A 25,265-nucleotide genomic window follows, 5' to 3' on the forward strand; every position below is an offset into this window, starting at 1 on the left:
AGGTCCATACTTGGAACAGTTTTATCAATCAGCCAATATTTATTAATTGAAGTAATTTTTGGTCATTTTTAATGAAATGGGAAATGTATCTTAATGAAAGCACTGTTCGTTGGGGCTCTAGGTCAAGGTGATTACAGCTGGTTTTACACTGAGCTGATACAATTTCTGTGTGAAAGCAAGGAGTCACTGTAAGTTTTTGTGAGATACATGTACAGTTTCTAGTAGGATTTTTGCAGCCTGGAAATCCTGTCTTTGTAGGGGCCCAGGCAGCCCAGGTCAGGAACCTCAGTATATAGTGTGACCCTCCTGACCATCGCTTCTTATTGTCCCATGTTTCAGTGAATAAGGGGAGAAGGGTCGCCTTTAGCTCCGCGTCATTACTGAAAATGGCTCCCAATGCTGAGGAGCGGACGACCATACATGAGATGTTTCTTAACACACTGGATCCAAAGTAAGTTAGACTGGTGAGATCCCACACTGGGGAAGTATTGAAACTTTGGCCTTCCCCAAAACCAGGCTTACCTGAACATATTGGGCATTGTCTGCAAATATTTTACTTTTCAGCAGAGAAACTATGGCCTTAACAGGATTTACTGAAACTCTATTTGCACAGGACTATCAGTTTTCGAAGTCGAGTTTTGCCCCCTAATGCAGTGTGGATGGAGAATTCAAAACTGAAGAGCTTGGAAGTTTGCCACCCTCAGGTATTGGGGTTCAGTGGAACATGCTAAATAGGGTAACTTGCATCTGTGGTAGTCATCTAAGGCAGTCTCTGTAAACTGGCCTCTCTTCTTTGCATTGTTAGTTCCTTTGTTCTGTATGTAAGGGTGGCCATGAGCTTGTATTTCTTAATATTCATTTTTATGTCTTATTAGGAGAGGAACATTTTCAATCGGATCTTTGGCGGTTTCCTTATGAGGAAAGCATATGAACTTGGATGGGCTACTGCTTGTAACTTTGGGTGAGTTAGATTCAAGGTAGTCTTAACTTTTGAGAAGCAATTTTCACTGCTGTTGAAATGCAACTTTTTTTTTTTAAACACTCCTGAATAAAAAGGTGTGCGCATGTTCCAGAAGGAGCCTGCTGAAATGAGACATTCTGGACCAGTCTGGATGTCGTGGGGAATCTGTGGTGTTTTTAAATAAATTTATCACACTGATATTAGCTGGGTTTGATCCTCATTTTAGAAGAATGTTACTCTTGCTCGGTAAGTTAGTACATTACAGGCATACCTTGTTTTATTGCGCTTCACAGATGTTGTGTTTTTTATAAATTGAAGACAAGACCCTCTACCAGCAAAGGTTATGACTCACTTTATTTCAGTGCTTACTGTATTCTCCGATCATTGAAGTGTTGCTTCTGCCAATTGTAAGGGAAAAAATAGAGATCCTCAAAATTTGGCAGTTGACCTCAAATTCTGCCTTTCCCAATAGTGGTTCCCGACCGTTCGTAGTAGCAGTGGATGATATCATGTTTCAGAAACCTGTTGAGGTCGGATCACTGCTGTTTCTTTCTTCCCAGGTAGGTGTGTGACAAGATAAAACACATTTTTAAAAATCATTTGGGCCTAGAAGAGAAGCTTTTGTATTCTAAAGCTACTGCTTCTCTTATGACTGCCTGGTTCCTCTTTGCCAATATGATTGACTGAGCGACTGTCATGCCTCTGATCTCAGGTTTGCTTTACTCAAGGCAGTTACATTCAAGTCAGAGTCCACACTGAAGTGGCCTCTCTGCAAAATAAAGAGCATACGACCACCAATGTCTTTCATTTCACGTTTATGTCGGAGAAGGAAGTGCCCTCTGTTTTCCCCAGAACATATGGAGGTAAGCAGCAATGATTGCTTGTCCCTAACAAAGGGAAGAACTTTTAAAGAAAATTTTCCCCTTTAAAATTGTTGCAGGAAACATGCTGACACCTGCTAGCTCAAAAGCATCTCTTTAGGGGATTGTCTTTGGAGGCCCTGCAGCCCTGAAGGCCAGAATGCCTCGTGGCCCTTAGGAGCTGCAGCTGCTCTGCCCACCTGGCCGTGTCTGGAGGGCTGGGGCCTGCTGCAGGCAGCCACCTGGTGGTGAAAGATGGGTCAAGCCAAAGGAGAGGGGCAGGAGGCAAGGCTACTCCCTGGGGAATGGTGCGCACCCGCGGCCCAGCAGTGCTCACCATGCACCGGTTTCGCCTTCTCATGGCCGTCCCAGTGTTCCAGAGGAAGCTTGTGTCCGTAGCATGCTTTTCCTGAGGCTCTGCGAGTTCTTCCTTGGTTCTCCCTCTCTGTGTTTCAGAGTCCATGCTGTACTTAGATGGGCAGCGGCATTTCAACTCCATGAGTGTACCGGTGACGCTGAGAAAGGACTGCCTTGTGGGGCCCTAGGGAGCCCGCACTTGGTGAAGACCGGCGTTCCTCAGTGACATGGTGCCTGGTGAAGGCCTTGTGACGTTAATTGGTTTCAGTGTTTATGCTCATCCTCCGTAGAGAAAAAGAGTGTGTTCAGCTTTTAGGATGATTAGAAATGCAGAATGACAGAGTGGCTGGGTGGGGCACAGGGGGTTATCAAATAATAAACACTCTCAAAACAACTTAAAGTGTGAACCCACCATGTTGCTTCCTGTCTGCTGAAGAAATGAGAACAGATGCCTTTTTACACCACTGGAACTGTTCTTTCCTTACACATATCACAGACGATGAGTAGGTACGTGGCTTCTTGCCAAGGCATTTGCAGGACATCCTTTAAGCCTGACCTTTGCGCAGTTCCTGTGAGTCATCTAAATCCCCTCATCCCCTCGTGATTCCTTTGTGTTTTGCCTCCCCCGGTTTCCCAACCTTTATTGTTCGCAGAGGTTGGGGTGAAGGGATTTGAGGAAGGACGTGGCATTATGAGAGATTGGTGGGAAACTTTAGATCTAAAGCCATAAGCGGAGGTGGTCATAGGTGAACTAGATGAGGAAACACAGGACCGTGACAGCTTCTAGTGCCCTGCGCTGGGAGCTGGATGGAATATATCATTAAAAAAAACAAGAACAATAATAACAACAGCTGCTTGTGCTAACGGAGTGCTTGCCATGTGCTGTGTAGGCACCATCCTAAGCACTTGACATGTATTTCCTCGTTTATTTCTCCCATCAACACTCTGAGGTAGGTTGTGTGACCATCTCAGAGGGTCAGGTCACTCGGGATACTGAGGCACGGAGAGGTTAAGCCACTTGCCAAGGTGCCACCACTTGTAAGTGGTGGTGCTGGGAGTCAGAACAAGGCTGTGTGGGGCCAGTCCAGTGTACTTCTTTCTATGAGTATAGCAGCAGTGGCCATACCTGGTATCACGGGGTCACCTAAGGAGGCTGGACTCAATATCAGAGTGGCACCCCAAGGGAGGTATTCCCGGGAGTCTGCAGCCAAGACAGTTTCTTCCTTGATGGGACAGGAAGTTGATCAAGGTCAGAAGAGACAAAAGACCAGGCAGCACAGAAGAAAAAATTCATCTCTGAAAAGGTGCTCCCAGGAAGGGAACAGTCTTTCGTGGGGGCTCTAGATTGGTGGCATAAACTCGGCCCTGCCTCAGGATTAGCCGGCACGCTTTTAAAGAAAATCACATGAGCTTAGTATTTATGGAAGTCACAGTTACTCTGAACAAGTGTTTCTGGCAGTCAGTCATGGGAACAGACAACTGCGCTGGAGGTGTGTGGTGTGGCTCCTGGAACCTAGCCTGTGTGGCCCTCTGGGAGCTTGCTAGCACCAGTCTTGGCTCCCCACGCAGTACTTCCTACTACCATCCTGAGCCTCACCTGGCGCTTCAGCTCAGCATTTTGCATAGCTGCCTATAAGCCAGTGGGGCCCCTGTGGTGTCTGACAAGGGATGAAGGGATGGGCTCTGGGGAATTGTGTGAATGTGTTAAGTGGAGTTCAGTTAAGAGACCTGCTGCACCCTGTTGTGTAGATTGTATCTTATCCATCCATCCATCCGTTTATCACTGTGCACTGGAGCTTTTTCTAGAACTTTCCTTGCTACTTTAAGCAATGTTGCAGTAAATATCCTAAATGGCTAAAACAATTTAACCGTTAAGTTATATCCTTAGGAAAATTGTAGGGAAGTGGTATCTAGTTCAGAATAGTATATACGTGTTAAAGGCTTTGAATATGTATTTCACATAGCCCCCCAGAACAGCTGTAAACATTCATGTACTCATCAGCGGTTTTCCTGAACTTCACCAAATTTTATCCTATTCTTTTAAAAGCATCTTTGCAATTTCCATAGGTGAAAATGACATTCATTAATTGCCTTTCTTTGAATTCTACTGAGATTGAACTTTTAAAAAGTGCTCTTTTTAAGTTACTTGTTCACGTAATTTTGGATATCAGAGTGTTAATCCAAAATCTGTTATCTACCAGTAAAGGTTTTTTTAATAAGAACTAGAGGTTTTGATTTTTAATATAGGACTTTTAGAGGACAAGAGGAAGGAAACTATGGAAGATACGTGATAGCTTCTAGTTACTTAGTGTGTATTGTTCCTCCTTAAAGAACAGTGAACTTTTAACCAGTACCAGCTCTGCTACAGGTCTGGCGCAGAACTTCCTAATGTACTTCAGCCATTCATTACCAGGTTTTCAGTTTATGCTTAGGTATTTCTTCAATGCACAGTCTTCAAGGGTGGTATCTTTATCACTGGTTTCTTTGGAAAAGAGTTCACCATAGTGTGCTTTGCACTGTGTCATGGGTGCCCATGTGACTCTGGATCCTTTCTCGTGGTAACCCAAATACCCTGACTGCATGTTCCCTCTGCTACCTGCATTCTCTATGGCATGATCTACTTTCTCTCAGTACAAATTAAGATGCCTACTTCAGCTGTACTTAGCTTTGAATTGCTCTGAGTTTTGTAGTAATTTTATAAATTTTTCCTAAATTAGATTGGCTAAAAACACAAAAATGTTTGGGAGTTAGTTGTTGCTTTTTTAGTTTAGCCTGAAAGGGGGCTTAGTACTTGGCCCGTGGCTGAGGGATGTCAGTGCGCCGGGCGCCATCTCGTGGCCTTTAGGTTACTGTGCAGTGTACAGCATTCCCTCACTTATCCCGGGTATTACGTTGTAGACCTCCACGCCCCCGCAATAGATGAAAATCCACAAAGTAGGAACCTTACATTTATTTTTATATATTTTAAGGCTTTATAAACCCCCCACACTTATAAACCGTTCCCAGTCCCTTATTAACCTTTTCCACACTTTTATAAACACTATTTGTTCTTAAACATATTCTATACTCTTAAACCTACATAACTTGAACAAAATATGTATACAGTACCGCAAAATCCTGCAATATAGCGAAAAATCCACGATAACTAATTAAATATAATATTTTAAAAAGTCCCGGGATACAGTGAGGCCGCGATAAGTGAACCGTGTTGTAGAGAGGGACTACTGTATTCCCTTTAATTGAAAACTTGAGAAATCTGATATTATTTTTTTAAACTTTATTGTCTACACTATTACAGATGTTCCCATTTTCCCCCTTTGCCCACCTTTACCCAGCCCTCGCCAGCCCCACCCTCAGACCATCACTGCACTGTTGTCTGAGTCATGCATAAATGTTCCCTGGCTAATCCTTCCCCCTTCTTTCATCCAGTCCTCCCTCCCCCCTCCCCTCGGACAGTTGTCAGTCTGTTTCATGTCTCCATGCCTCCATTTCGATTTTGTTCGTCAATTTATTTTGTTCATTAGGTTCCACATATAAGTGAGATCATATGCTGTTTGTTTTTCTCTGATCGACATATTTCACTTAGCATAATAATCTCTAGGTCCATCCATGCTGTTGCAAAGGGTAAGAGTTCCTTTCTGATGTCCTGACTGAGCTTTACAAATGAACAGAATTTGAAGTTAATGAACCCACACCTGCAGACTCAATTCTTATCCCCTGTCCATCTCACCTTTGCCACACCCTGAACCCCTAATCCTAGCCAGCCAGCTATAAAGTATGTGCCATCTCCCAGCAGGTTATCGTGAGAGAGGAAAACCAGTCAGTGCTCTGGCTCTTGAAGTTGGGTCACAAGTACAGTTTTAAAAAAATTAGAGACAAACACATCGATTTGTTGTTCCGCTTATTATGCATTCATTGGTTGATACTTGTATGTGCCCTGAGCAGGTATCAAACCTGCAATCTTGACGTATTGGGACAACACTAATCAACTGAGCTACCTGGCCAGGGTTCAAGTACAGTATAATGTAAGGATGGTGCAATCATAGGTGATAGGCCTTCAGTGGAGAAATAGGAAATGGGTTTATACTCCCCTCCTCTGTGACACCTTCCCTCATCCCAATTTTTCCTTGCGCAGTGGTACCACGGTACTCGTTGGCTTCAAAACTTGTCAGACCTGGTACTCATTGTATTTTGATGACAAAAACATGTTTCAGCCCTCGGCACTTGCTTGGGACCCATTGCACTTGCTAGGACTTGTATGAGTCATGACGCCACCTCACAAGAGAAAATGCTTCATCAATCATTGCTTGCTCGCCACTTGGAACAAGTTAATGATGAGTAAGTACCGAGGCACCACTGTAGTTGCTCATGCGTTCCTTGGAGCCATCACAGGTGACAGTGTTGTTAGCCTCTATTACACTGTATTGCTTTCTATGTGCTTTTATTTGGGAGGCTGTGGGAACAAATTGTGTTTTATCTTTTCATCTGTGTTGCCTAGCCAAGTACCTTGCAAGTGTAATAAATATTTTCTGTATAAACAAATGCATGATTTAGGTGAACTTGGGTGTTTGACTTGGCTTTTGAATTTTTAAATTTAAAAAATTGTAAGGTTAAGTCCCAGGGAGGTGTATCTTTACAATTATATTGTTAGAATTTTATGTAAGTGTACAACATTATGCCAAAATTGTGTTACGTTGATAATGGAATTGCTAATGTTGCTTTGCTATCTAAGACTAGATACTATGCTAAATATTTTCCTTTTAAAAGCTAGGTAAAGATTTTAATGAGTTTATAGAAGCGTGTGTGTGTGTGTGCATGTGTGTGTATACACACACAGGCATATATATCTTTCCTGACATGGAGACCTTTATGGAGCTGTTTAACTGAGATACACGCATTTTATCCCATTCACATATTAATAAGTCTATTCAATGATATTTCAGTGACATGGTGTCAGAAAGCTCATGGGTTATGAAATACAGGCATGCATTCCATGATATCAGACGTGGGGGGAGGATTAGAGTACAAAGTATTATTAAATAGTAGAACAGTTAATATATTTGAGAACAAAATATACAACCTGGAAGTCTACTGACAGATGGAAACTTTAGGATGTAGGTTTAGATGTACCCATGGACAGAGGAGAAATGATGGGAGTGGGGACTGATTTCTTGCATGAGATTTGGGGGACTAAGAAGTCTCTAGATGAGTCCGCTGCAATCACTGTAAAGCTAAACACATTGGCAAGGCTTAATTGGGAAATATTCAACAGGAGATCAGACCTTGGAGGGAGGAGCATGGAATTGTAGGTGATATATATCTATATACGTGTATTTGTACATGGAAGACATTGCCTTGTGTATTTCATAGAAACTTCAAGTCACCCCTTATTTTTGATAAGCTCCAAATGTCATGGCATGGTCTGTCCTACTGCTGCAGAGGCAGCTACTAAACTATACTGGTCTCCTTTCCTTACCCTGCTGGCAGCTGTCTCCAGAGACAGGAATCTCAACCTTACCACTACTGACATCTTGGGTAAGTCTTTGCTGTGGGGCTGTCCTATGCGTTGTAGCATGTTGAGCAGCACCCCAGCGTCTACCCAATAGAGGCACCCCCACAAATGTGACATCCAAAAGCATCTCCCGGACATTACCATGTCCCCTGGATGCAAACTGTTCCCAGGTGAGAAGCACTGCTGTAGGTCAGCATGTTCTGGGAATAGGTCTCCTGTAGCTGCGACCCTGTCAGACCCCATGCCCATCCTCTCCAGGAAGTGCACAATCCTTTCTGGACACTCCAGTCTTCTGTAAATGGCCAGATGAGGTCATCTTTAGGATATACTTTTGGACCTGTGGGCTTTGAGAAGTAAGCTGTTTGAAGGGACAGGTGGTAAAAGCATGGAGGAGTGCATTTAATGCTGCTTTATTTGTGGCCCAGTTAATATGAAAGTGGTGAGTCAGGATGTATTTTCACTTATTTGTAGTTCCCCAGAAATTACTACACTATCAAAACCTGCTTCAGTAATCAAATACTCAGCTCCTTAAGTGCGCAAAGTTGTCTTTGGCTACTGATATATACCAAGTGTTTAGAGTAGGTGATTAATAGCTGCTGTGTGCTGAATGCAACAGTAATGACTAGCTTTTAGGGACAGATATAAAAATAGCTGTCCTCCTTGGAAACATACCTAAAATGAACATGTTAGAAGAGCTCCAAAGAATGGGAACTATTAATCAAGAAGATATAGGCTATTGCATGAGTAAAAAAACTGCACTTTTCAGATTGGAAAGAAGAAATCTGAGAATAGGATTCCAATTGTATTGGAAGTATTGACACAATTATCACAACCCTGTTTAAATACCAAAGGACTAGCAGTTTTCAACTTTACTAATAGGCTGGCTTCTAGAATTGCGACGGTAAGCTAGAATTTAGAACCTACTTACATGGCATACCTGTAGATGATTACAATAATTGCCATACTGGGGTGACAAAAGGGGTGATCAAAGTAGTACTGGGGTTCAGCTTTTTATGTGGTGATCTGTAAAGAGCTAGCTATGTTTAGGAATTCAACTTTTTTTAAACTAAATTTAAACATGTAAGCTTTTACTTACAAATTTGGTACAAGTTGAAAACATGAATTTACAGAAAGGGGGTGGTGGTGTCTAAATGGCTTTATGTTGTACAGTGAGCTCGGGGTTCAGCTGTTCCTTACCAGATACGGTGGAAGATTACTGTGCCCACAACCTAGCCTTCCCTGCTACCTTCAGACGTACAGAGGTGAGACACAGTGGGATGTGAAGAGCCCAGAAATTAGAACGAGTCTGTCTGGGGTTCCATGTCTGATTCTGCCTTTGCTAGCTAGCTGTTGACTGGGTCAGTAGTTTAGCTGAGCTTAAGTTCATTTGTAAAATAACTAAAGAAGTTGCTGAGAGGATTAAATGAAATAGCTCACGTTATCTGCTTAATGTGACGCCTGGCCCATATCAGTTCTACATAAATGTTAGTTATTGTTGTTCCTAGTTTGATTCAACGGGACGTTTCTTAGTTTGGAGAGAGAATAAGTGCCTCTCTCTTGGCATCAGCGTCTGACTTCAACACTAAATATGTCAGTGGCCTGACGTGGACTTTTATATTCTCCAAGAAATAACTACTGTAACTCAAGGTGAGAGCAACACAGTGTCCTTTATTGACAACGTTCAAACAACCTAACTTGATGAAGTATTTTTCAACTCAGCTTGTCGAAATACTTCAGTTTTCCAGCTGGATCTGGGATTATCTATGAAGAGAAAAAAGCAAATTATTCATTTCAGAAGCCAAAGTCCATCATTAGTAGTATGACAGCAGTTGCCCATCTCGACTGAAGATGACGACTGTGTCTGTGTACCAAATTCTATCATGTGTATAGGAAGACCTGGATTTGTCTTACCTCCTACTAGTCTTGCTATCCCAAGGGCAGCATAACTTGTTAGGAAATTAACATCTGTACTCAGGCACCCCAAATTTACTTACAGCTCTTCTCGTGGCCACCAGGCTTTCATGGCATCTTCAGGTTTGATCTAATTAAACCAAACACATTGAGAGAGCATGGCTACAGATGTTAATGCATTTCTAACATCATGTGCTGATGAAATGTTGGTATGCCACAACCACCTGGAAAGGAGCAGTGTGTTCAAATGGAGTTCCTGGAGGTCTAGAATGTAACCTTTTGATCTCCAACTGCCAAGTTAAAAAATACTCAAATACAGCATGGAGTACTACCTTCAATAACTATCTAGTGAATGAACAAGTACTCTGAACGAAAACAAAAATGCTCCCTACTAGATCACAGCCTTAGAAACCTACTAGACTTTTTTTGAAATTTCCATATAAATCAACCTCACATTAACTATGTTACTTGATAGTTATAGGTAAAGGGCACCTCTCCCTACATATAACAACCCTCTTGTAATAGTTCTACATGCATTTTCTTCACAATTTTTCTTCAGCACAAAATAATCATTACCTAGTTTTTCAGGCATCACTTCAAGGAGTATTGTCTTTGCCAATTTATAATCTGTCTGCATTTAAATTCAATTTTCAGATACTTATGGCAGAACTATGTTGTGCCAAAAGCATGCTGGGCAGTGGAGAATATAGGATAGCTTCCATGCTCCCCACCTTTGAGGTGTGTATAAACATGTGGGAAAGATTTCCATGTACATGACTGTTTTGATGTAATGCACAATATGATCATGTATGACAGGCTGTGTGACTAAATGGGAGCTGAGATGGCACAGGGATGGTCTCAGTGGAGGTGGCATTTAAGCTGGTCTTGAAAGAGTAGAATTTAGAGACGGGCACAGGTATTCCAGGCTCTAGAAAGAAAGACCTGAGCAAAGGCACAAAGGTGTGAAAAAGCAGGGCTTATTTGTGGGAAAACCGAGTTGTGATTTGCTGGGAGCGCAGCATTTATGCATGAATCAGGGAAGGTGACCTCTGCGAGACCAGTGGAAACAAGCAATACAAAGGCTTGAAGGTTGTGCCCTGGGTGTCGAGACTTGGTCCTTTGAGTGCTGGGGAGCCTCTAGAAGGTTCTGTCTGGGGAATGACATGCATTGGAAGGGAGAAAAACTGAGGCCTGGGAGACAAATCAGGAGCCCTGAGAAATATACACAGGGGGAAAACCAAGGGATGTGAAGCTGAAAGATCCATCTATCTTCAAAGAAACCCAAGTACCAAACCTTTTTTGAACCCACATGCCCCCGTCCTGCTTTCTTTTTCTCCCCCACCACAGCTCTATTTCTTGACCTAGTTTATCCTTCATCTCTCTGAGCACACGCCTGTGATGGATGGGGATGTTCTGCATCAGTCACTGTTGGTTCTGCTACAGCTCTGGGTGAGTGTCTCGAGCTTGAAGACCTTATCCAGATATGTTTTTTAAGGCTTCTCAGGTGATGCCTGCAGCATCTGATTTATATTTCTATCTGTGAGCCTCACAGTCAATAATTGTAAATTAGCCTAGTGACTAATTTATAATTTAAACACCTAGTGCTCCAAGTCCCTTTAATGTTTAACTTCAAATCCATTTGATATCCCATCAGATCTATGTAGAGGTGAATAAGGTTGCACTGTAACATTAACTTTGACCCACGGGGGCAAAGCTCTTTGCACATCCATCAAAAACTGGTTTAATATCAGTGAAATGTTACTTTACCTAATCTGAGTGAGGTTACAGAGTGAATTTCTATGTTTCATTGTCTATGGCTAATGGTACTGTTTTCTTTTTTCCACCTCTGGGGAGGTGGGGGTGGTTTGCTAAGGAAGAAACTCTTAGGAGTCCATTTTTCTTTTATCCTATAATAATTTCTTCCACTGATACTCTAGTATTTTCCCTAACTACAGTGTGTGTAGAACTTGATTTTTAGAAGATAACATGCTCATTAAAAAGGGCTCGACCAAATTTACAAGTTGTATTTTGGCCAGCAACTACTTCAGGGATTGTTTATAAATTATACAGCCTCCCTATGAAAGAATGTACTTGTTTCAATTTTTTTTCCTTCAAAGGATGAGAGAATCATTAGCTTCAATGTCAGTTAAGCCAGATTTTCTCAAAAGCCTTTAATGTATATTTTGCTGGATCTTTGGCTTTCAAATTCACAGCATGACATCCTGTCTTCTTTCTTCAGTTTCAGCTACTCTCCCTACAGTTCAAAGAATGCCTGTCCGCTTCTGATTTTTGCTGAGCAATGTTTACTTCATTTACAAAATCAAGACAGTGCTATTACAGATTATCTTAAGGTTGGCATTTTGGTTTGGCCCCAGACATTCCGTTCACAGAAAAATCAATTTGACTTACTGTTTCACTACCAGGTTTCCATCCAGCAGGGCAGACTAAAAGGAACAAAAATTGGCAAAAGACAATTTAAAAACAGAGTTCGGTTCTCTTTAGCAACTCTTGGCTTTTCTTTTTCCGAATGAAATTGAAAATAGAACCTATATTGAGACCATTTCCAGGCCGCTGAACACTTGACTTCTGTTAGCTTGCCTGCTTGCACCAAGGAATTTTAGTCACAGAGCTCATCACTAGGCAGCTAATCTACAGTATTTTCATTTTTGCCAATCATGCTTATATTTACAGTATAAGAAACTGAACTGAATGTTCCTCTAAGAAAGTGGAAAGTTTGGGAACCTGGTGAACTGAACGTTCTGGACATGGCAAAAACTTCTCTGAATTTACATAAACTTATAATAAGCTTATTTGCTGTTTCTTGCAGTATTTTGTACTGATGCCATGGTTTGCTGTTTGTCAAAAGAAACTAAAATTATTCAGAGAGCAGGATTTCTGTTCGATTTAGAATACGCTTTGACCCAGGCACTAAATTACACATTTGAAAGGAATATAAAGCATATGTTCTATGTTAGGAAAATCTCACCTTTCCTATTTAGCTATGGTGAGAGCTCAGAGTGAAAGGATGAACTAATATATTACCAGTGTGATACTGAGTAACCCTGACAATTACTGAATTACACTGAAGGAAAAAAAATCTAAATCAAATAATGTAAACATGTAAATAAAACTTACATTACTAAATATTGCCAGATTGGCACATTTTAACTTTATAGAAATATAATTTGAAAAACTGTAGCACCAGAAACTTTTCTCTTTGAGCTTATTGAAAAGGACTATGCAAATTATGACTATTTTTGCATCTCTTAATTCAGTAAGTACTATATATCAGTGATATTTTGTTTAAAGCACTTTAAGTAATAATTTGGGTTACTACAAGATCAGCTAATAATTTGAAAAGTCAATCAGATGACTTTGGAACCATCCAAATTACTTATAGGATAAGAAACCAAACCATGTTGCTACCTCTTCTGACTAAAAAATCAAAAGGCTGCGATGTTTGGAAGGAAGGAAAGAGTACCTTCTCCATGCTTATCGGTGTACTGGAATGCTTGAACCAAACGCAGGGTCTCATCCACCGATCTGCCGACAGGAAGATCATTCAGAGTAATCTGTCTCAGCACCCCTTTGTCATCAATAATGAAGAGACCTCTATAAAACACAAGAGTGGTAGAGGCGAGGCCATTGCTGAGCAGTGAAGACAAGTATTTGTTAATGTATATCCCTGTACCAATCACACAGGGTTGTTATACAGAACGAGGAACACACTACCTACGTACGTGATGACTGGTACACGTGTGCACACACACCCATACCACACTTACCTATTATATAGCTTGAGATTACAATTGTTAAATGGTAGCTTTAAAATGAAAAAAAAATTACTGAATTTATTGGGGTGACATTGGTTAATAATATAGGTTTCAAGTGTACAATTCTGTGATACATCTTTTGTATGTTGTGTTGTGTGTTCACCACCTCAAGCCAGGTCTCCTTCCATCACCACTTATCCCCCCTTTACCCTCTTCTACCCCCACCCCTTAGTAGCTTTAAAATTTTGCTTTTGTCTATGAAATGTCCTATATTGTTTACAGTTGAACCTTCATGTGTACTAGGTTTGGGGTTTTACTGCACTGTAAATGAAATGATGAGACCACATAGCAGAGTCTTCCTCTGAGTGAAGGAGTGATCCATCTTTCTAATTACTGGCTTATATCGTATATCGGCAGCCGTCCGTCTCGAGAGACGATGGTGTAGCTTCTTAAGAGTCTATCTGCACCGCCGAGAATGGCTGTGCAGTCCGACTCGGGAGTGACACGGTATCTGTCTCCTCCCGTGTTGAATCGACATCTTGCGATGACGCTGGAGTGTCCTCTCCAGTGAAGCTGAAGCTACAGAGCCTGGGCAGGGTGATATGGAGGGTCTGCTGTTGCCCATGCAGCAGACCCCCCCTCTCTTCGCAGCTGAAGGGTCCAAGGGAAAGACGGAGTCAATACAGCTTGGCTTCAGGTGCGCCGCAGGAGTTGCCGGTGTTGACTACAACGTCAAACCACCTTAGGGACTCCGGCTCCGGATTTTCTGTCGGGGTTTACTCCCTTAGCCTTTCCCCAGAAGAGGTATGCCGCAAGGCAGCGGAGGTTTTTTGGAGTCAGAGTTTTCCTTCTCTGTTACTGGCTTAACATAGAAAAATTTTCAAAGGGTTTTATTGTCTATTTAAGTCAATATAGATTTCAACCCAATACGTTGGATTAGAAAAACATCTCAGGTACTGGGGCTGGCTAGTTGCTTATATACAAGTATTACAAATAATGATGAGGTATTTTTAATAGAAATATATGGAATTACATATCCATTTCATGAAATCTTGCTTCATAATCACACTAAACTTTACTAAAGTATTCCTGCTTATCCTACAAAACTTTTTGAATGAACAAGTTGATGTCTGAAATTACTAGGGCTCACTCTTCTTGGACCAGATCAACTTGCTTAATAATTATTCATATGTGTGTTCTTTCATGTAGCTACTTTTACAGTTGAAAACTGTTGTCTTGGTGATCAAGTACATTCTGAAGTAAGTGAAGCTGACCTAAAATTGTGAGCTTGCCTCTATAACATACATCATACTAACACATACCACACAAAAACAAATTGGCCTTTTCTTTGGTAGCAAATTCTAGCTTCTGTTTTCTGTTTTAATTTTGTGACCTGCTTCTTTGGTAGACTCTGAGACTAAGACATTTGCCATACTTGGTGTAATATACATGTATGTCTTCCACAGAGAAGAGACAGGCCATTCTTATAAAAAATCAGAAATTAAAATGGCAACAGATTATCTCAAATAACAGCTCCAGAAGTTAAAGGAGGCAGGGCGATGCTTTTAAACATTTTCAGGAAAATGCCTTTCAATCTACAATTCTATACCCAACCCAATTATTAATCAACATGAGAACAGTTCTGACATGTAAGGTCTCAAACCATTTTACCTTCCAATGACCTTCTACTAGGAAGCTATGAAGATGTGCATTACTAAAAAAAAAAAAAAAAGGGATTAAATAAAGAAGGCAGGCAGGCAGGCATGGGAGCCAGAAAATTGGGGAAAAAGGGGAATAATTGCTAATGGCTATGAGGTTTGTTTTTGGAGTAATGAAAATGTTCTAAAATTGATTGTGGTGATGGTTGCAAAACTGTGAATATACTAAAAACTGTTGAATAGTATGCTTTCTATTGGGTGAGTCATGTATCTTAATAAAGCTGTTATTAGAAACAGGAGTATAAAATACTGATGCTCTCACACAAAACATTAAAAAATACCATTAGCACTGAAAAGCAAATAACATAACTATAACAAAACTACAGTTGTTTTTAAGCTAAAATTGCCTTTTTTCCCCAAAGAATTCTATTAGCATTTATTAGCTGAAGTAACCCAGTGAGAGCTGTCAGGTAAAATATTTCTTTAATTTCTCCTACTTTAAAGACACAGGTTTGCTAAATACTATGATACTTTGTATTTAGGAAAACTATTATTGGAGTTAGCTTGGAGAAGAAAAGAAAGAAATGGATAAGGAGTTTGGGGATCAGGGTTCAAATCTGCACTCTGCCATTAACTAATTATGTACCTTTGACTAAGTTCATGGAACTCTGACTCTGTTTATAAAATGACAGGTTTGGTCAAAGACCTCTACATCATCTTTCAGCTCTAATAGTCTATGACACTTAACACAATTTAAGTAGGGCACTCACTAATTATTTTAATGAGTATCTACAACATTTTTGCAAATAAAGAAACTATTATTTCTTGATCAAACTTTGTATCTTCTAACTCCATTTCAAGGAGGGTTACAAGAATATTTGGATTGGTCATAATGTAAAACCGCTGAAAGTTACCTAAGAGTGTGGCCTGAGTCTTCCAGATATACACCATAGTCCTTTGAGATCTGATGGGTTAAATCTGAAAGAAGTGGAATCTTGATTGGCCCAAGTCCTCCTTGTCTTCGAGGGGTGTTAATCCTGTAACAGAACATTTACCTCTCAGTGAATTACATAGCATGTATCAAAACGGCACTCTTTCTCTGCATGTGCACACATGTGAACAAACACAACACACCCCTTCTTTTTCTAAAAAGAGGCTAATATACATTCTACTTTCTTGCCTTTCCCCCCACTTAACAATATATTCATATCCTCTAAACATAAAATATGGAGATACACATCACATTTTTAATGTACAGATATACTGTATTTTATTAATCTCTTCTAACAGACATTTAAATAATTTCTGTTTTTTGCTTTTTAGAAACACTGCTGGAAACATCCTTGTATTATTAGTGTTCTATAATTGTCTGATTAATTCCTCGAAGTGGAATTGATGGATAAAGGATATGTACTGTCATAGGAATAACCTTAGAATTGTAATTAGAAGACAAGTCCTTAAGAGACAGGCAGAACACAACTGGGTATTTTAATATTCTGAGAGACAAAGAAATGCAGGGAAGGAAGTTAGCTATAATCTCAGATGCATCTGTCTTCAGATTTAAATACTCCTTAAATTGAAACCAGGGGATGTGGGCTGGTGCCCCAGTTGGAGGGCCCTGACATAGCACGCAGAAAACAGAAAAATACCACCCCACATGTCTGCACCCCACTTCTGACACCCAACTAGAAATCTTTGGTTGAGATGAAATCCATCCAGCTGAGAACATATCCCAAAAAATTCCTTGGGAAAGCAACCCCAAATTATTTGTGATGACATAAACTTTTTCCTGTAGTGGATTTGGGTTTTAATCCCATGGTGATTTAGAATTACTATAGAAGTAATAGGTTAAAGCCATGGTTTTAATATTTTTATATTGAGAAATAATCAGTTTATATATTATTTGTTTTAAGAGAATTTAGCATAATAGAATAACATTTACTTTGTGATTCCAATTTAAAATGTGTAAGTTGAAATTTTATTCAGTTTATAAATAGTAAGAAAAAATTTTAAAGGGACTTAAGACATACTATTATCTATTTATTAGATTTGCAAGAATTACTTAAGTTCTTAGGGAGGGTGTGTCTGAAAATTGAGGCACTTAAAGGAAATCAAATAAAATATATGACAGCACTTTAAAATATTTTGGACAATTAATTACCGAAAGGAATGTAAATTAAATTTCAACTGTAGCTCCTGAACCAATTAAAAGTTTAGTTTTATATACATGCACCTATATTTATATGTATACATATAATTATAAATGGAGAAAAGCTTGTTTTGAATTTGTTATTATAATGAATATTAAGCTGTTTTCTTTTTAAAGCTATTTTTAAAAAATAAGTAGTGCTCTAGGACTTTTTTTTTTAATTTTTAGAAATTTATTTATTGCCCTGGCTGGTGTGGCTCAGTGGCTTGAGTGCTAGCCTGCGAACTAAAAGGTCGTCAATTCTATTCCCAGTCAGGGCATATGCCTGGGTTGTGGGCCAGGTCTCCAGTTTGGGGCACACACGAGGCAACTGATCAATGTATCTCTCCCTTTCTTTCCCCCTTCCTTCCCCTCTCTCTAAAAGTAAATAAATAAAATCTTTAAAAATTTATTTATTTATTTTTAGAGAGAGGGGAAAGGAGAAAGAGAGGGAGAGAAACATCACTGTGGTTGCCTCTGATACACCCCCAACTGGGGACCTCACATGCAACCTAGTCATGTGCCCTGACTGGGAATCGAACCAGCGACACTTGGTTCACAGGCCGATGCTCAATCCACTGAGCCACAGCAGCCAGGGCTGAATATTAAGTTTTAAAACCAATATAATTCTGAAGTCTTTATCATGCATAAAATTCTGTGCATAAAATTGTGGACACAATTAAAAAGTTCACATCAACACGCACATTTCTAATTCTGAAACATGTTGCCTAATTTCTCTCCAGAAATGCTGAACCAACTGTATGTAAGCGAGTGCCATTCCTTCCCACCTTTGTCATCACTGTGTGAAAATTCTCAACATTTGAATTTTTGGCCAGACAGCGAAAAACAGCACCTCTTGTCATTTTAACTTGCAATTCTTTGCAATGAATTAGGTGAAAATAATTAAAAATTATTTCTAAAATTAATTTAAAAACCATTGGTTCTTTAAAGGTAATTATAAAAGCTATTTTGGGTTTGGCCTAATACTAGTCAACTGCATACCAGAGAAATGGTATTTAAAATGTTTTTTTCCTCCAGATTAAGGTTACCCCAAATTTGTCATAATAATCATACAATTCAGTAGTTTTGGCTATGGATATTACATCTTTTACATTGAAGTCCTCCCCCCAATTTTGAAATGTCCTATAAAATCACATACATACATTTTTATGTCACTTCATTCAACTACCAGTTCTCAGACAAATCTACCCCTGAATTGTCTGATAAATAACTATATTCCTATCACGTTGAGTTGTCTGCCCATAATTTAAAAGTAAATCCATTCTTTTCCCTATAAATGTGTGAGATACTGACCAGGCCAGATGGGTAAACTGTGAATCGACAGAGCATGCCACCACTTCAGTGTTTATAGATCTGAATTCTTCGATTCTATCACCAAAGGCGATAATTTCAGTTGGACACACAAAAGTGCTGAAAGTAAAAAAAGTATGCTTAGTGTTCTCAAAATAGGCATATACATGAATTTTCAAATGACTTAGTCTTTACAAACACATTTAGTATATAAAAATGTACATTAAGAACAATTTTATATATGAACCTTCTCAAGATTGAGTAGTCTAAAATGCTTTACAGCTTTCAAAGGATTTATAGAAATATTCCATCATTTCATTGTTTTTTACATTCCTCTACCAGCCTTATGAGCTAGATACATCTGTCTCTGGTCTGGAGATGAGGAAATACCTTCCCATCCCACTCCCTTTCTTGATAAGGTCCTGTTGTCAGAAGGACATGTTTAGAGAATATTACCTTAGGGTAGTATTTTTCTTTCTTTGTTTTTTAATTTTTAAACAAGATTATTCATTTTTAGAAAGAGGGGAAGGCAGGGAGGAGAGAAACACGAATGTGTGGTTGTCTATTGCGCGCCCCCTATTGGGGACCTGGCCCACAACCCACGCATGTGCCGTGAGCGGGAATCGAACCGGCGACCCTCTGGTTTGTAGGCCGGTACTCAATCCACTGAGCCACACCAGCCAGGGCTAGGGTAGTATTTTTCCAACTGTGGTAGAAATTACTTAAGCCAATTTACTGAGTTCCAATCAGCATTTTGAAACAGTGAAATAGAAAATATGGGACTACATGGTTCATAGTAAGGGTATGTTATGAAATATGCATACACAAGTGCATATATATGTGTGTTCAGGATTTAGCAACCTTAACTCAACACTGCCTTTGGTGCTGGAGGTTTTAGAAAAGGACCATGGGAGGGGATTGAGGAAGTGTCTATTTATGGCCTGGTATGGAAGTTTTTCAGAATTTCAGTATAGCATGGCTGTATTGGTGCATACAGACTGAATGTTACCTGTATGTATGTGTAAGTGTATTGGGCAGCAATGAAAAATTAAATTCCTATTTTGTGTCATGGTCAAGAAAGTTTGAAAAATGTAGATTTAGAAGACAAGTTCCTACCATACCCCTAGGCTTTTCAAATGTTCAAGTGAAGGACTGTCATATACAAGCAGAAAGTTTTAATTTACATTATGTCCCTGGAACCTGGGCTATAATATGTATTTTTAATAGTTTCCAAAAGGTAGGAGTGGTCAGGCCCTGCCTTCCTTCCTATTACCCCAGGAAATGCTGCCTAGACTTAGTGAAGACAGAGAAAAAGGTCTGGCGGAAAACTGAAGGGTTGCGCCTGTAGACTGGGGGGCAAATGCCTGAGAATTCTTTCTTCTCTAACCAGGCCCAATCTGTACTACTCAGGAACAACAGAAAGAAGCTATCTTAGCCCCTTGCCCTGGAAGACCATTGCTAACATCAGGCATATTTGTCTATGTTAAGACTAATTTCAAAATTCAGGTTTAGTGTCATATATATTTTACATTATGTTTTAACTTTCTGGTTTTATGACAGCATGAACTTAGAAGGCCTATAATTTTTATATATTAAAATTTCAACTTCTGGTTTCTATTGGAAATTAAAGTATATGTTTTAGCTAGTCAAGCTGATTTAAAAATTATGTAGGTTCATGACTCATTTTAGTCTCAATGTACTAATTTTTTGAGAATTCTTCCTATCTGGATAGACTAAGGGTCAGCAAACTGCAAGCCACAGGCAAATTCTACCCTATCTTATTTTTTGTAAGTAAACTTCCAATGGAACACAAGACTTATTTGTTTATGTATTATGTAAGGCAGTTTTTGTGCTATGATGGTAAAGTTGAGTAGTTGGAATAAAGATCACCACAAGACTAAGACTAAAATATTTACTATCTATCCCTGTACAGAAAATGTCCTACCACTGTCCTAGAGACAATCTATAGAGATGAGTTTATTAAGTATATCCTCCCTGCAAGTTTAAATTTTATTTACATAGTTCAACATCACTTCTAACTGAAAAAGCACTTTAATATACAGTGACATAACGGGTCAATGGGTTATGATTCTGAAATATGTGGTAGATGTTACCTTCTTGGAAAAATTCTTCATCTCAGTTTGCCTTTTGAGAACCAAGAGCTAAATAAAATATTCCTAACTATTTGATGTTCTTTTCTTTATTGTTATTCTATTACAGTTGTCCCAGTTTCCCCATTTGCCCTCCTCTGTCCAGCCCACACCCAACTCCCAGTCAATCCCCACCCTGTTGTCCATGTCCGTGGGTCATTCATACATGTTCTTCGTCTAGTCCCTTCCCCTTCTTTCCACCATTATTCCCCTCCAACCTCCCCTCTGGTCGCTGATGTTTTGATTAATGATCAGTAATAACTGAAGTTTTTACTAGCTGCTATATACATTATTACTTACAAATCAAGTGGGTAGAAGAAAAAAACCAGGTATTTTCCACGATAATCAGTTAACTTGAGCTCCTTAAATTCTCCATTTATCACAGCTGTTCCTTCCCAATAAGGTGCTGGCTTGGAAACTATGGAAGAAAAGTACAGGATGTTCTATAACACTGAGAAAGTTGGTGGGATGACAGAAGGACAGCTTTAGGAAATAGCTAAAAATCAAGGCTTCTAAACCTTTGGATCTCCTTAGCAGTCTGTTGAAGCTTAAAGAATTCCCAGAATAGTGCTCTTGAATGTATAAAATAGAATATATAGAATTACAAAGGTAAGTGATTATATTGAAATGTAATTATCAAATACAAAAAAAACATATTGGTGATGTAGTGATACATGTACCCTGTTATTAACACTTTAAAAACACAGGATCTGGCAGTGACCTAAAATGATGTTTTACCCAAAACAACTAACTAGTACAAGGTAGCACAAAAGTATCTGTGGCTCTACTGGCAAAAGTACAAGCAAGTACTGCTGAAGCTAATGTGCTTTGTTGCTGACAGTTATAATGGAAAGAAATGCTCAATTTCAGTTGGAAGTTAGAGACAATACTTTTTTTTCCTATTCACGCTCACAGTCCCCACTCCCACATCCCATCCCCGCACTAAACCCTACTGGGTACTCCACTGTAGCCCCTCCAAACTGAACAATTTCCTACATTTCAAATAATTAGATGTTCCTTTCCCTAATGGCAGCCTTTCAGATGTACTAACTTCAACATTTGTCCAGTTTCTTACATACTTATGGAGGACCTGATGCCACACTCAAGCAGTAGGAAGCCTGCAAATACATGAGGCCAGAAGTGTAAAATCCCAGACCACGGGATTATTTTCCTAGAGGGCGTTGAAAGAAGAGACCCCCTCGAATAGGCTTCAAGTGACCTGATGGAAATTGAATAGCTGGTGCTGCTCTCTTGTAAGGGCATGTGGTAATTCTATCCAACACTAATTCTGTCCAACACGCTTTGATAATAATATACCTTGATCTTCTGTTACGTTCAGATAGCACTTCAGAACCATTACATATATTGAAGTCAATACTTGCTTCCAAGTTTGACTATGGTTCCTAGAAAGTAAGGCTTATAACAGCCAGCATTTATTTTATGTAACAACCAGCATTTATGGCCACTCTGAAAAGGAACACAAATTTAAGATCTATTTCTCTGTTAATATATAACATGTGATTACTTATCCTGAGTCAGCAGCCTACTTCATATAAATATCCTGATCTGATTAGGTAAAGGACAAGAGGGAGAATTAGATAGTAGAAAGGTACTGAACTGTATATGCTTTATATACTGATATGTTACTGAAAATGGTACTGAAGGGAATAGATTAGTGAGATACATTAAATAGATTTGTGGTTAGAATTATAATGGTGTATTACAATGACACGCCTTAATGATTTTAGCATATTGGGAAAACCAAATCTGAGAAGTTTTTTCAAAATTCTGAGTTTAAAAATTTTGGGTTCTTGATTTAAGAATTGCAGTGTTAGTTCAAAGAAAAAAGCTGTCATGCATTTATACAGCCAAAAGAATGCCGTTACTTTGTTACGATCTATAAATGGAATCCCCAAAGCAACCCCTGTATCTATTAAAATCTCAAATACAAATCACATAACAAAGATTCTGGCAAATGCGAAGCAGTATAAAGAATATTTAAACCTCCTTTTCTCATAACTCCATTAAGTACTGTTAACATTTTGGTCTTTCCTTCTAGTCTTTTTTCTTTACAGACAAATTTGGATCATGCTGCACCCCTTCAAATAAAAGCAACAGTAAATCATGAACAGTTTTCATGTTACCCAAAATCATCTCAAAGTACGAACTTAATGGCTCTATAATATTCCATTTTATGAATAAAAGTCCTGGTACCTTTACTTCTCTATAAGCCTACATGTGACTGAGATGTAGCAAATACCTAAAATTTGAAAAAGTTTTCTGCTAAAGAGAAATCTATTACTCCTACTTTTTGCTTTCATGAGCAGACTTGGATGGGATTTGTTTCTTCTGGCAAATACATGTAATGCCAATAAACGAGTGGCTGACACAGTTCAAAATAACTTCTGTGGCAAGTGAAACTAATGGCACTTTGAAATACTGTGATTTTAAAAGTGCAAGTCTGTCTTTTGAAAAACAAACATCCAAACGTAGTTAACTTTCAGTAGGAAAGAACTGCAAGTGTTTAAGGCAAAACAGTTTTTCTCATTTATTACTCCCACTCCATCCTAAGTCATAACGACATCCCACTTAACACTGAGGATTCACAATTGGGAAGCCTTTTTCACTGCACATGGGCATAGAACATGCTGTGATTGACCCACAAAAGCCAAATACACATCTTCAGAATGCCAAGTTAAGTATAGGAAAAGCAGGTTACGTAAAAGCAAGCAAAGGACAGTCCTTATTCTTTAATCCTGGACCAATGCTCTCCGGCTAATCTTAACATCTAGATGCAGCAGGCCACAACTTGCTCAGTATCTCAGTCTGACGTGTCCTTCCTGAAAGTTGCCATTAGCTGTGTACACTGAACAGAAATGCAAATAAACAGCCAAATTGGCAAGACACAAATTTGCCATGAGGTTTATCATCAACCAAAATACATTGCTTCCAGCCTCCTTAACCTACAAAGAGCCTCCAAAGTACACCATGTAATAAGTTCTTCATTTCTAAGAGACACAAAGAATACCCGTTAATTATACAGGTTTTGGGGAAGGGCTTTTAACAGTCTTCTTTATAAGTTAAAAAAAGAAAGATGAAATGTTTGCTCTCCTGAGCACTTTGTTTAGCCCCTTTTCTGTTTAAACAAACTTTCTATGAATCATTCATTATTTAACTTAAGGTATTCTTCCCTGAAATAGTACTTGGAAAGAGACAAGATGTGCTGCAACCACTTTGTGATGTTTGAGGAAGCGTTTCAGTTTGCACAACATCCTCCGATGCCTGCAAGTCCCTGACCAGGGCCACCCCCTTTCCCTTTTCTGCGGCTTTTGGGGTAACCACTACTTCCAAAATCTGATGAGCGGAAACCATCCCTTTCTCACAGCTGGTCCCCTCCTCACCCCAAAAGAGCCAGGTCCGCCCAGGGACCGGAGGCAGCGCAGGGGGCGCCACCCTTCTGGGTAGCCACCCCTGGCAAGGCCCACGTGTCTCCCGGCCCTCCCCACTTCCCGCCTCACTCTGCCACCGGTCAAACTCCCGTGGCGGGGCACCACCTACTCTTGGCTTTGCTGAGATGCAGGGAGTGGTCGGCGACCGAAACTCGGGACGCCTCCCCGGGGTACACTTGTCCCCCCGCATAGAAGTGGCACTCCTCTTCACGGGTTCGGGGCCTCTCCTCTGCCTCCCGGGCCCGCTCAGCCCGGGCTGGCAGCAGGAACAGTAGTAGCGGCAGCAGCAGTAGCTTTCGGCTCTGGCTGCGGGCTGGAGTCCTCGCAGCTGGTCGCGGATGTGGCGCCTCCATGACCATGCGAACGCTCCGTCTCCCGCCGCTAGGCAGCTACAATCGCGCGCTGGATACCCCGCGAGTTTGGGCGCGGCCTCGCGAGACCTGCTCCGCCCTCCCACTCCCCCGCCCCCCTGCTCTCCGGCTTCCCTCGACCACCCCCACCCCAAGCCCCGCCACGTGGCCTGCTCGCCCCCAGGCCGGCATTTGCGCCTGCGCCTGCGCCTTGGGGCGGGGCACGGCCGGCGCTCAGGCCAACTCTGAGAAAGCCGCTTGCTGGCATGACGCGTGACTGGCCTCACGCGCTTCCGTCCTCTGCACTGTTTCCACGCCCATCTCTTCCACAAACCCGCAACAGCGCACATCACCCCCTTAACGAAGTGAAACTAATATTTGTGCCTTTGAACCGCTTGCATTTATACTTATAACAGCTTCTCCTTTTTAAGTGCTCTGTGTGAACAGTGCCATTACTACCCCCTTTATCTGCAAACCTTGTATAAGTCCTGCGAAACTTGGAGAGGAAAGGTCTAACCATTTATTCTCCAGGAGGTAAGGACAAACAGGCACTTTGGTGACTTAAGCCTGTCTCAAGGTGACTTTTTAAAAAAAATCTAGACTTGAAAAGTTCCTAGGAGACAACACTTTCTCCCAGGACATTGTTGTTCTATCTTCTGACAATTATCCCATCACATTAAGGATCCGGGATCCCTTCTAGCTTCCTGTGAGTTCGTCATTTTTCTGAATCCCGCAGAAGTCTATCAGACTGTCAGCTCCCTGGGATCGAACTTGAAGTCGAACTG

The 25,265-nt window shown here is 40.3% G+C and overlaps 2 protein-coding genes across 6 annotated transcripts in view; one reads left to right on the plus strand and one right to left on the minus strand.

Moving 5' to 3' along the window:
* ACOT9 (acyl-CoA thioesterase 9) overlaps positions 1-2,564 on the plus strand; it is a 28,371-nt gene extending 25,807 nt beyond the window's left edge. For all 3 annotated transcript variants that reach the window (XM_090264922.1, XM_090264923.1, XM_090264924.1), the window contains 6 exons: positions 340-451; positions 614-704; positions 876-961; positions 1,434-1,521; positions 1,674-1,824; positions 2,278-2,564. In XM_090264922.1, the coding sequence (XP_090121048.1) occupies positions 340-451; positions 614-704; positions 876-961; positions 1,434-1,521; positions 1,674-1,824; positions 2,278-2,366 (617 nt within the window). In that variant the 3' untranslated portion in view covers positions 2,367-2,564. The remainder of the gene's footprint in view (positions 1-339; positions 452-613; positions 705-875; positions 962-1,433; positions 1,522-1,673; positions 1,825-2,277) is intronic.
* Positions 2,565-9,338: 6,774 nt separating this feature from the next.
* PRDX4 (peroxiredoxin 4) lies at positions 9,339-24,581 on the minus strand. Of its 3 annotated transcripts, XM_090263903.1 has the most exons (8): positions 24,240-24,581; positions 20,982-21,099; positions 18,535-18,651; positions 15,947-16,069; positions 13,083-13,213; positions 12,011-12,045; positions 9,685-9,731; positions 9,339-9,451 (listed from the first exon to the last, which is right to left on the minus strand). In XM_090263903.1, the coding sequence occupies exons 1-8, from the start codon at positions 24,487-24,489 to the stop codon at positions 9,448-9,450; spliced, it is 825 nt and encodes a 274-aa protein (XP_090120029.1). In that variant the 5' UTR covers positions 24,490-24,581; the 3' UTR covers positions 9,339-9,447. The 3 variants fall into 3 exon arrangements, with proteins under 3 accessions (XP_090120029.1, XP_090120030.1, XP_090120032.1); XM_090263904.1 differs by lacking the exon at positions 9,685-9,731 and having other exon boundaries at positions 24,240-24,580; XM_090263906.1 differs by lacking the exon at positions 9,339-9,451 and having other exon boundaries at positions 9,681-9,731.
* Between the last annotated feature and the right edge of the window lie 684 nt (positions 24,582-25,265).

This window comes from Furipterus horrens, unplaced genomic scaffold, assembly GCF_987537825.1.
Source record: "Furipterus horrens unplaced genomic scaffold, mFurHor1.1.pri manual_scaffold_17, whole genome shotgun sequence".
NCBI lineage: Eukaryota > Metazoa > Chordata > Mammalia > Chiroptera > Furipteridae > Furipterus > Furipterus horrens.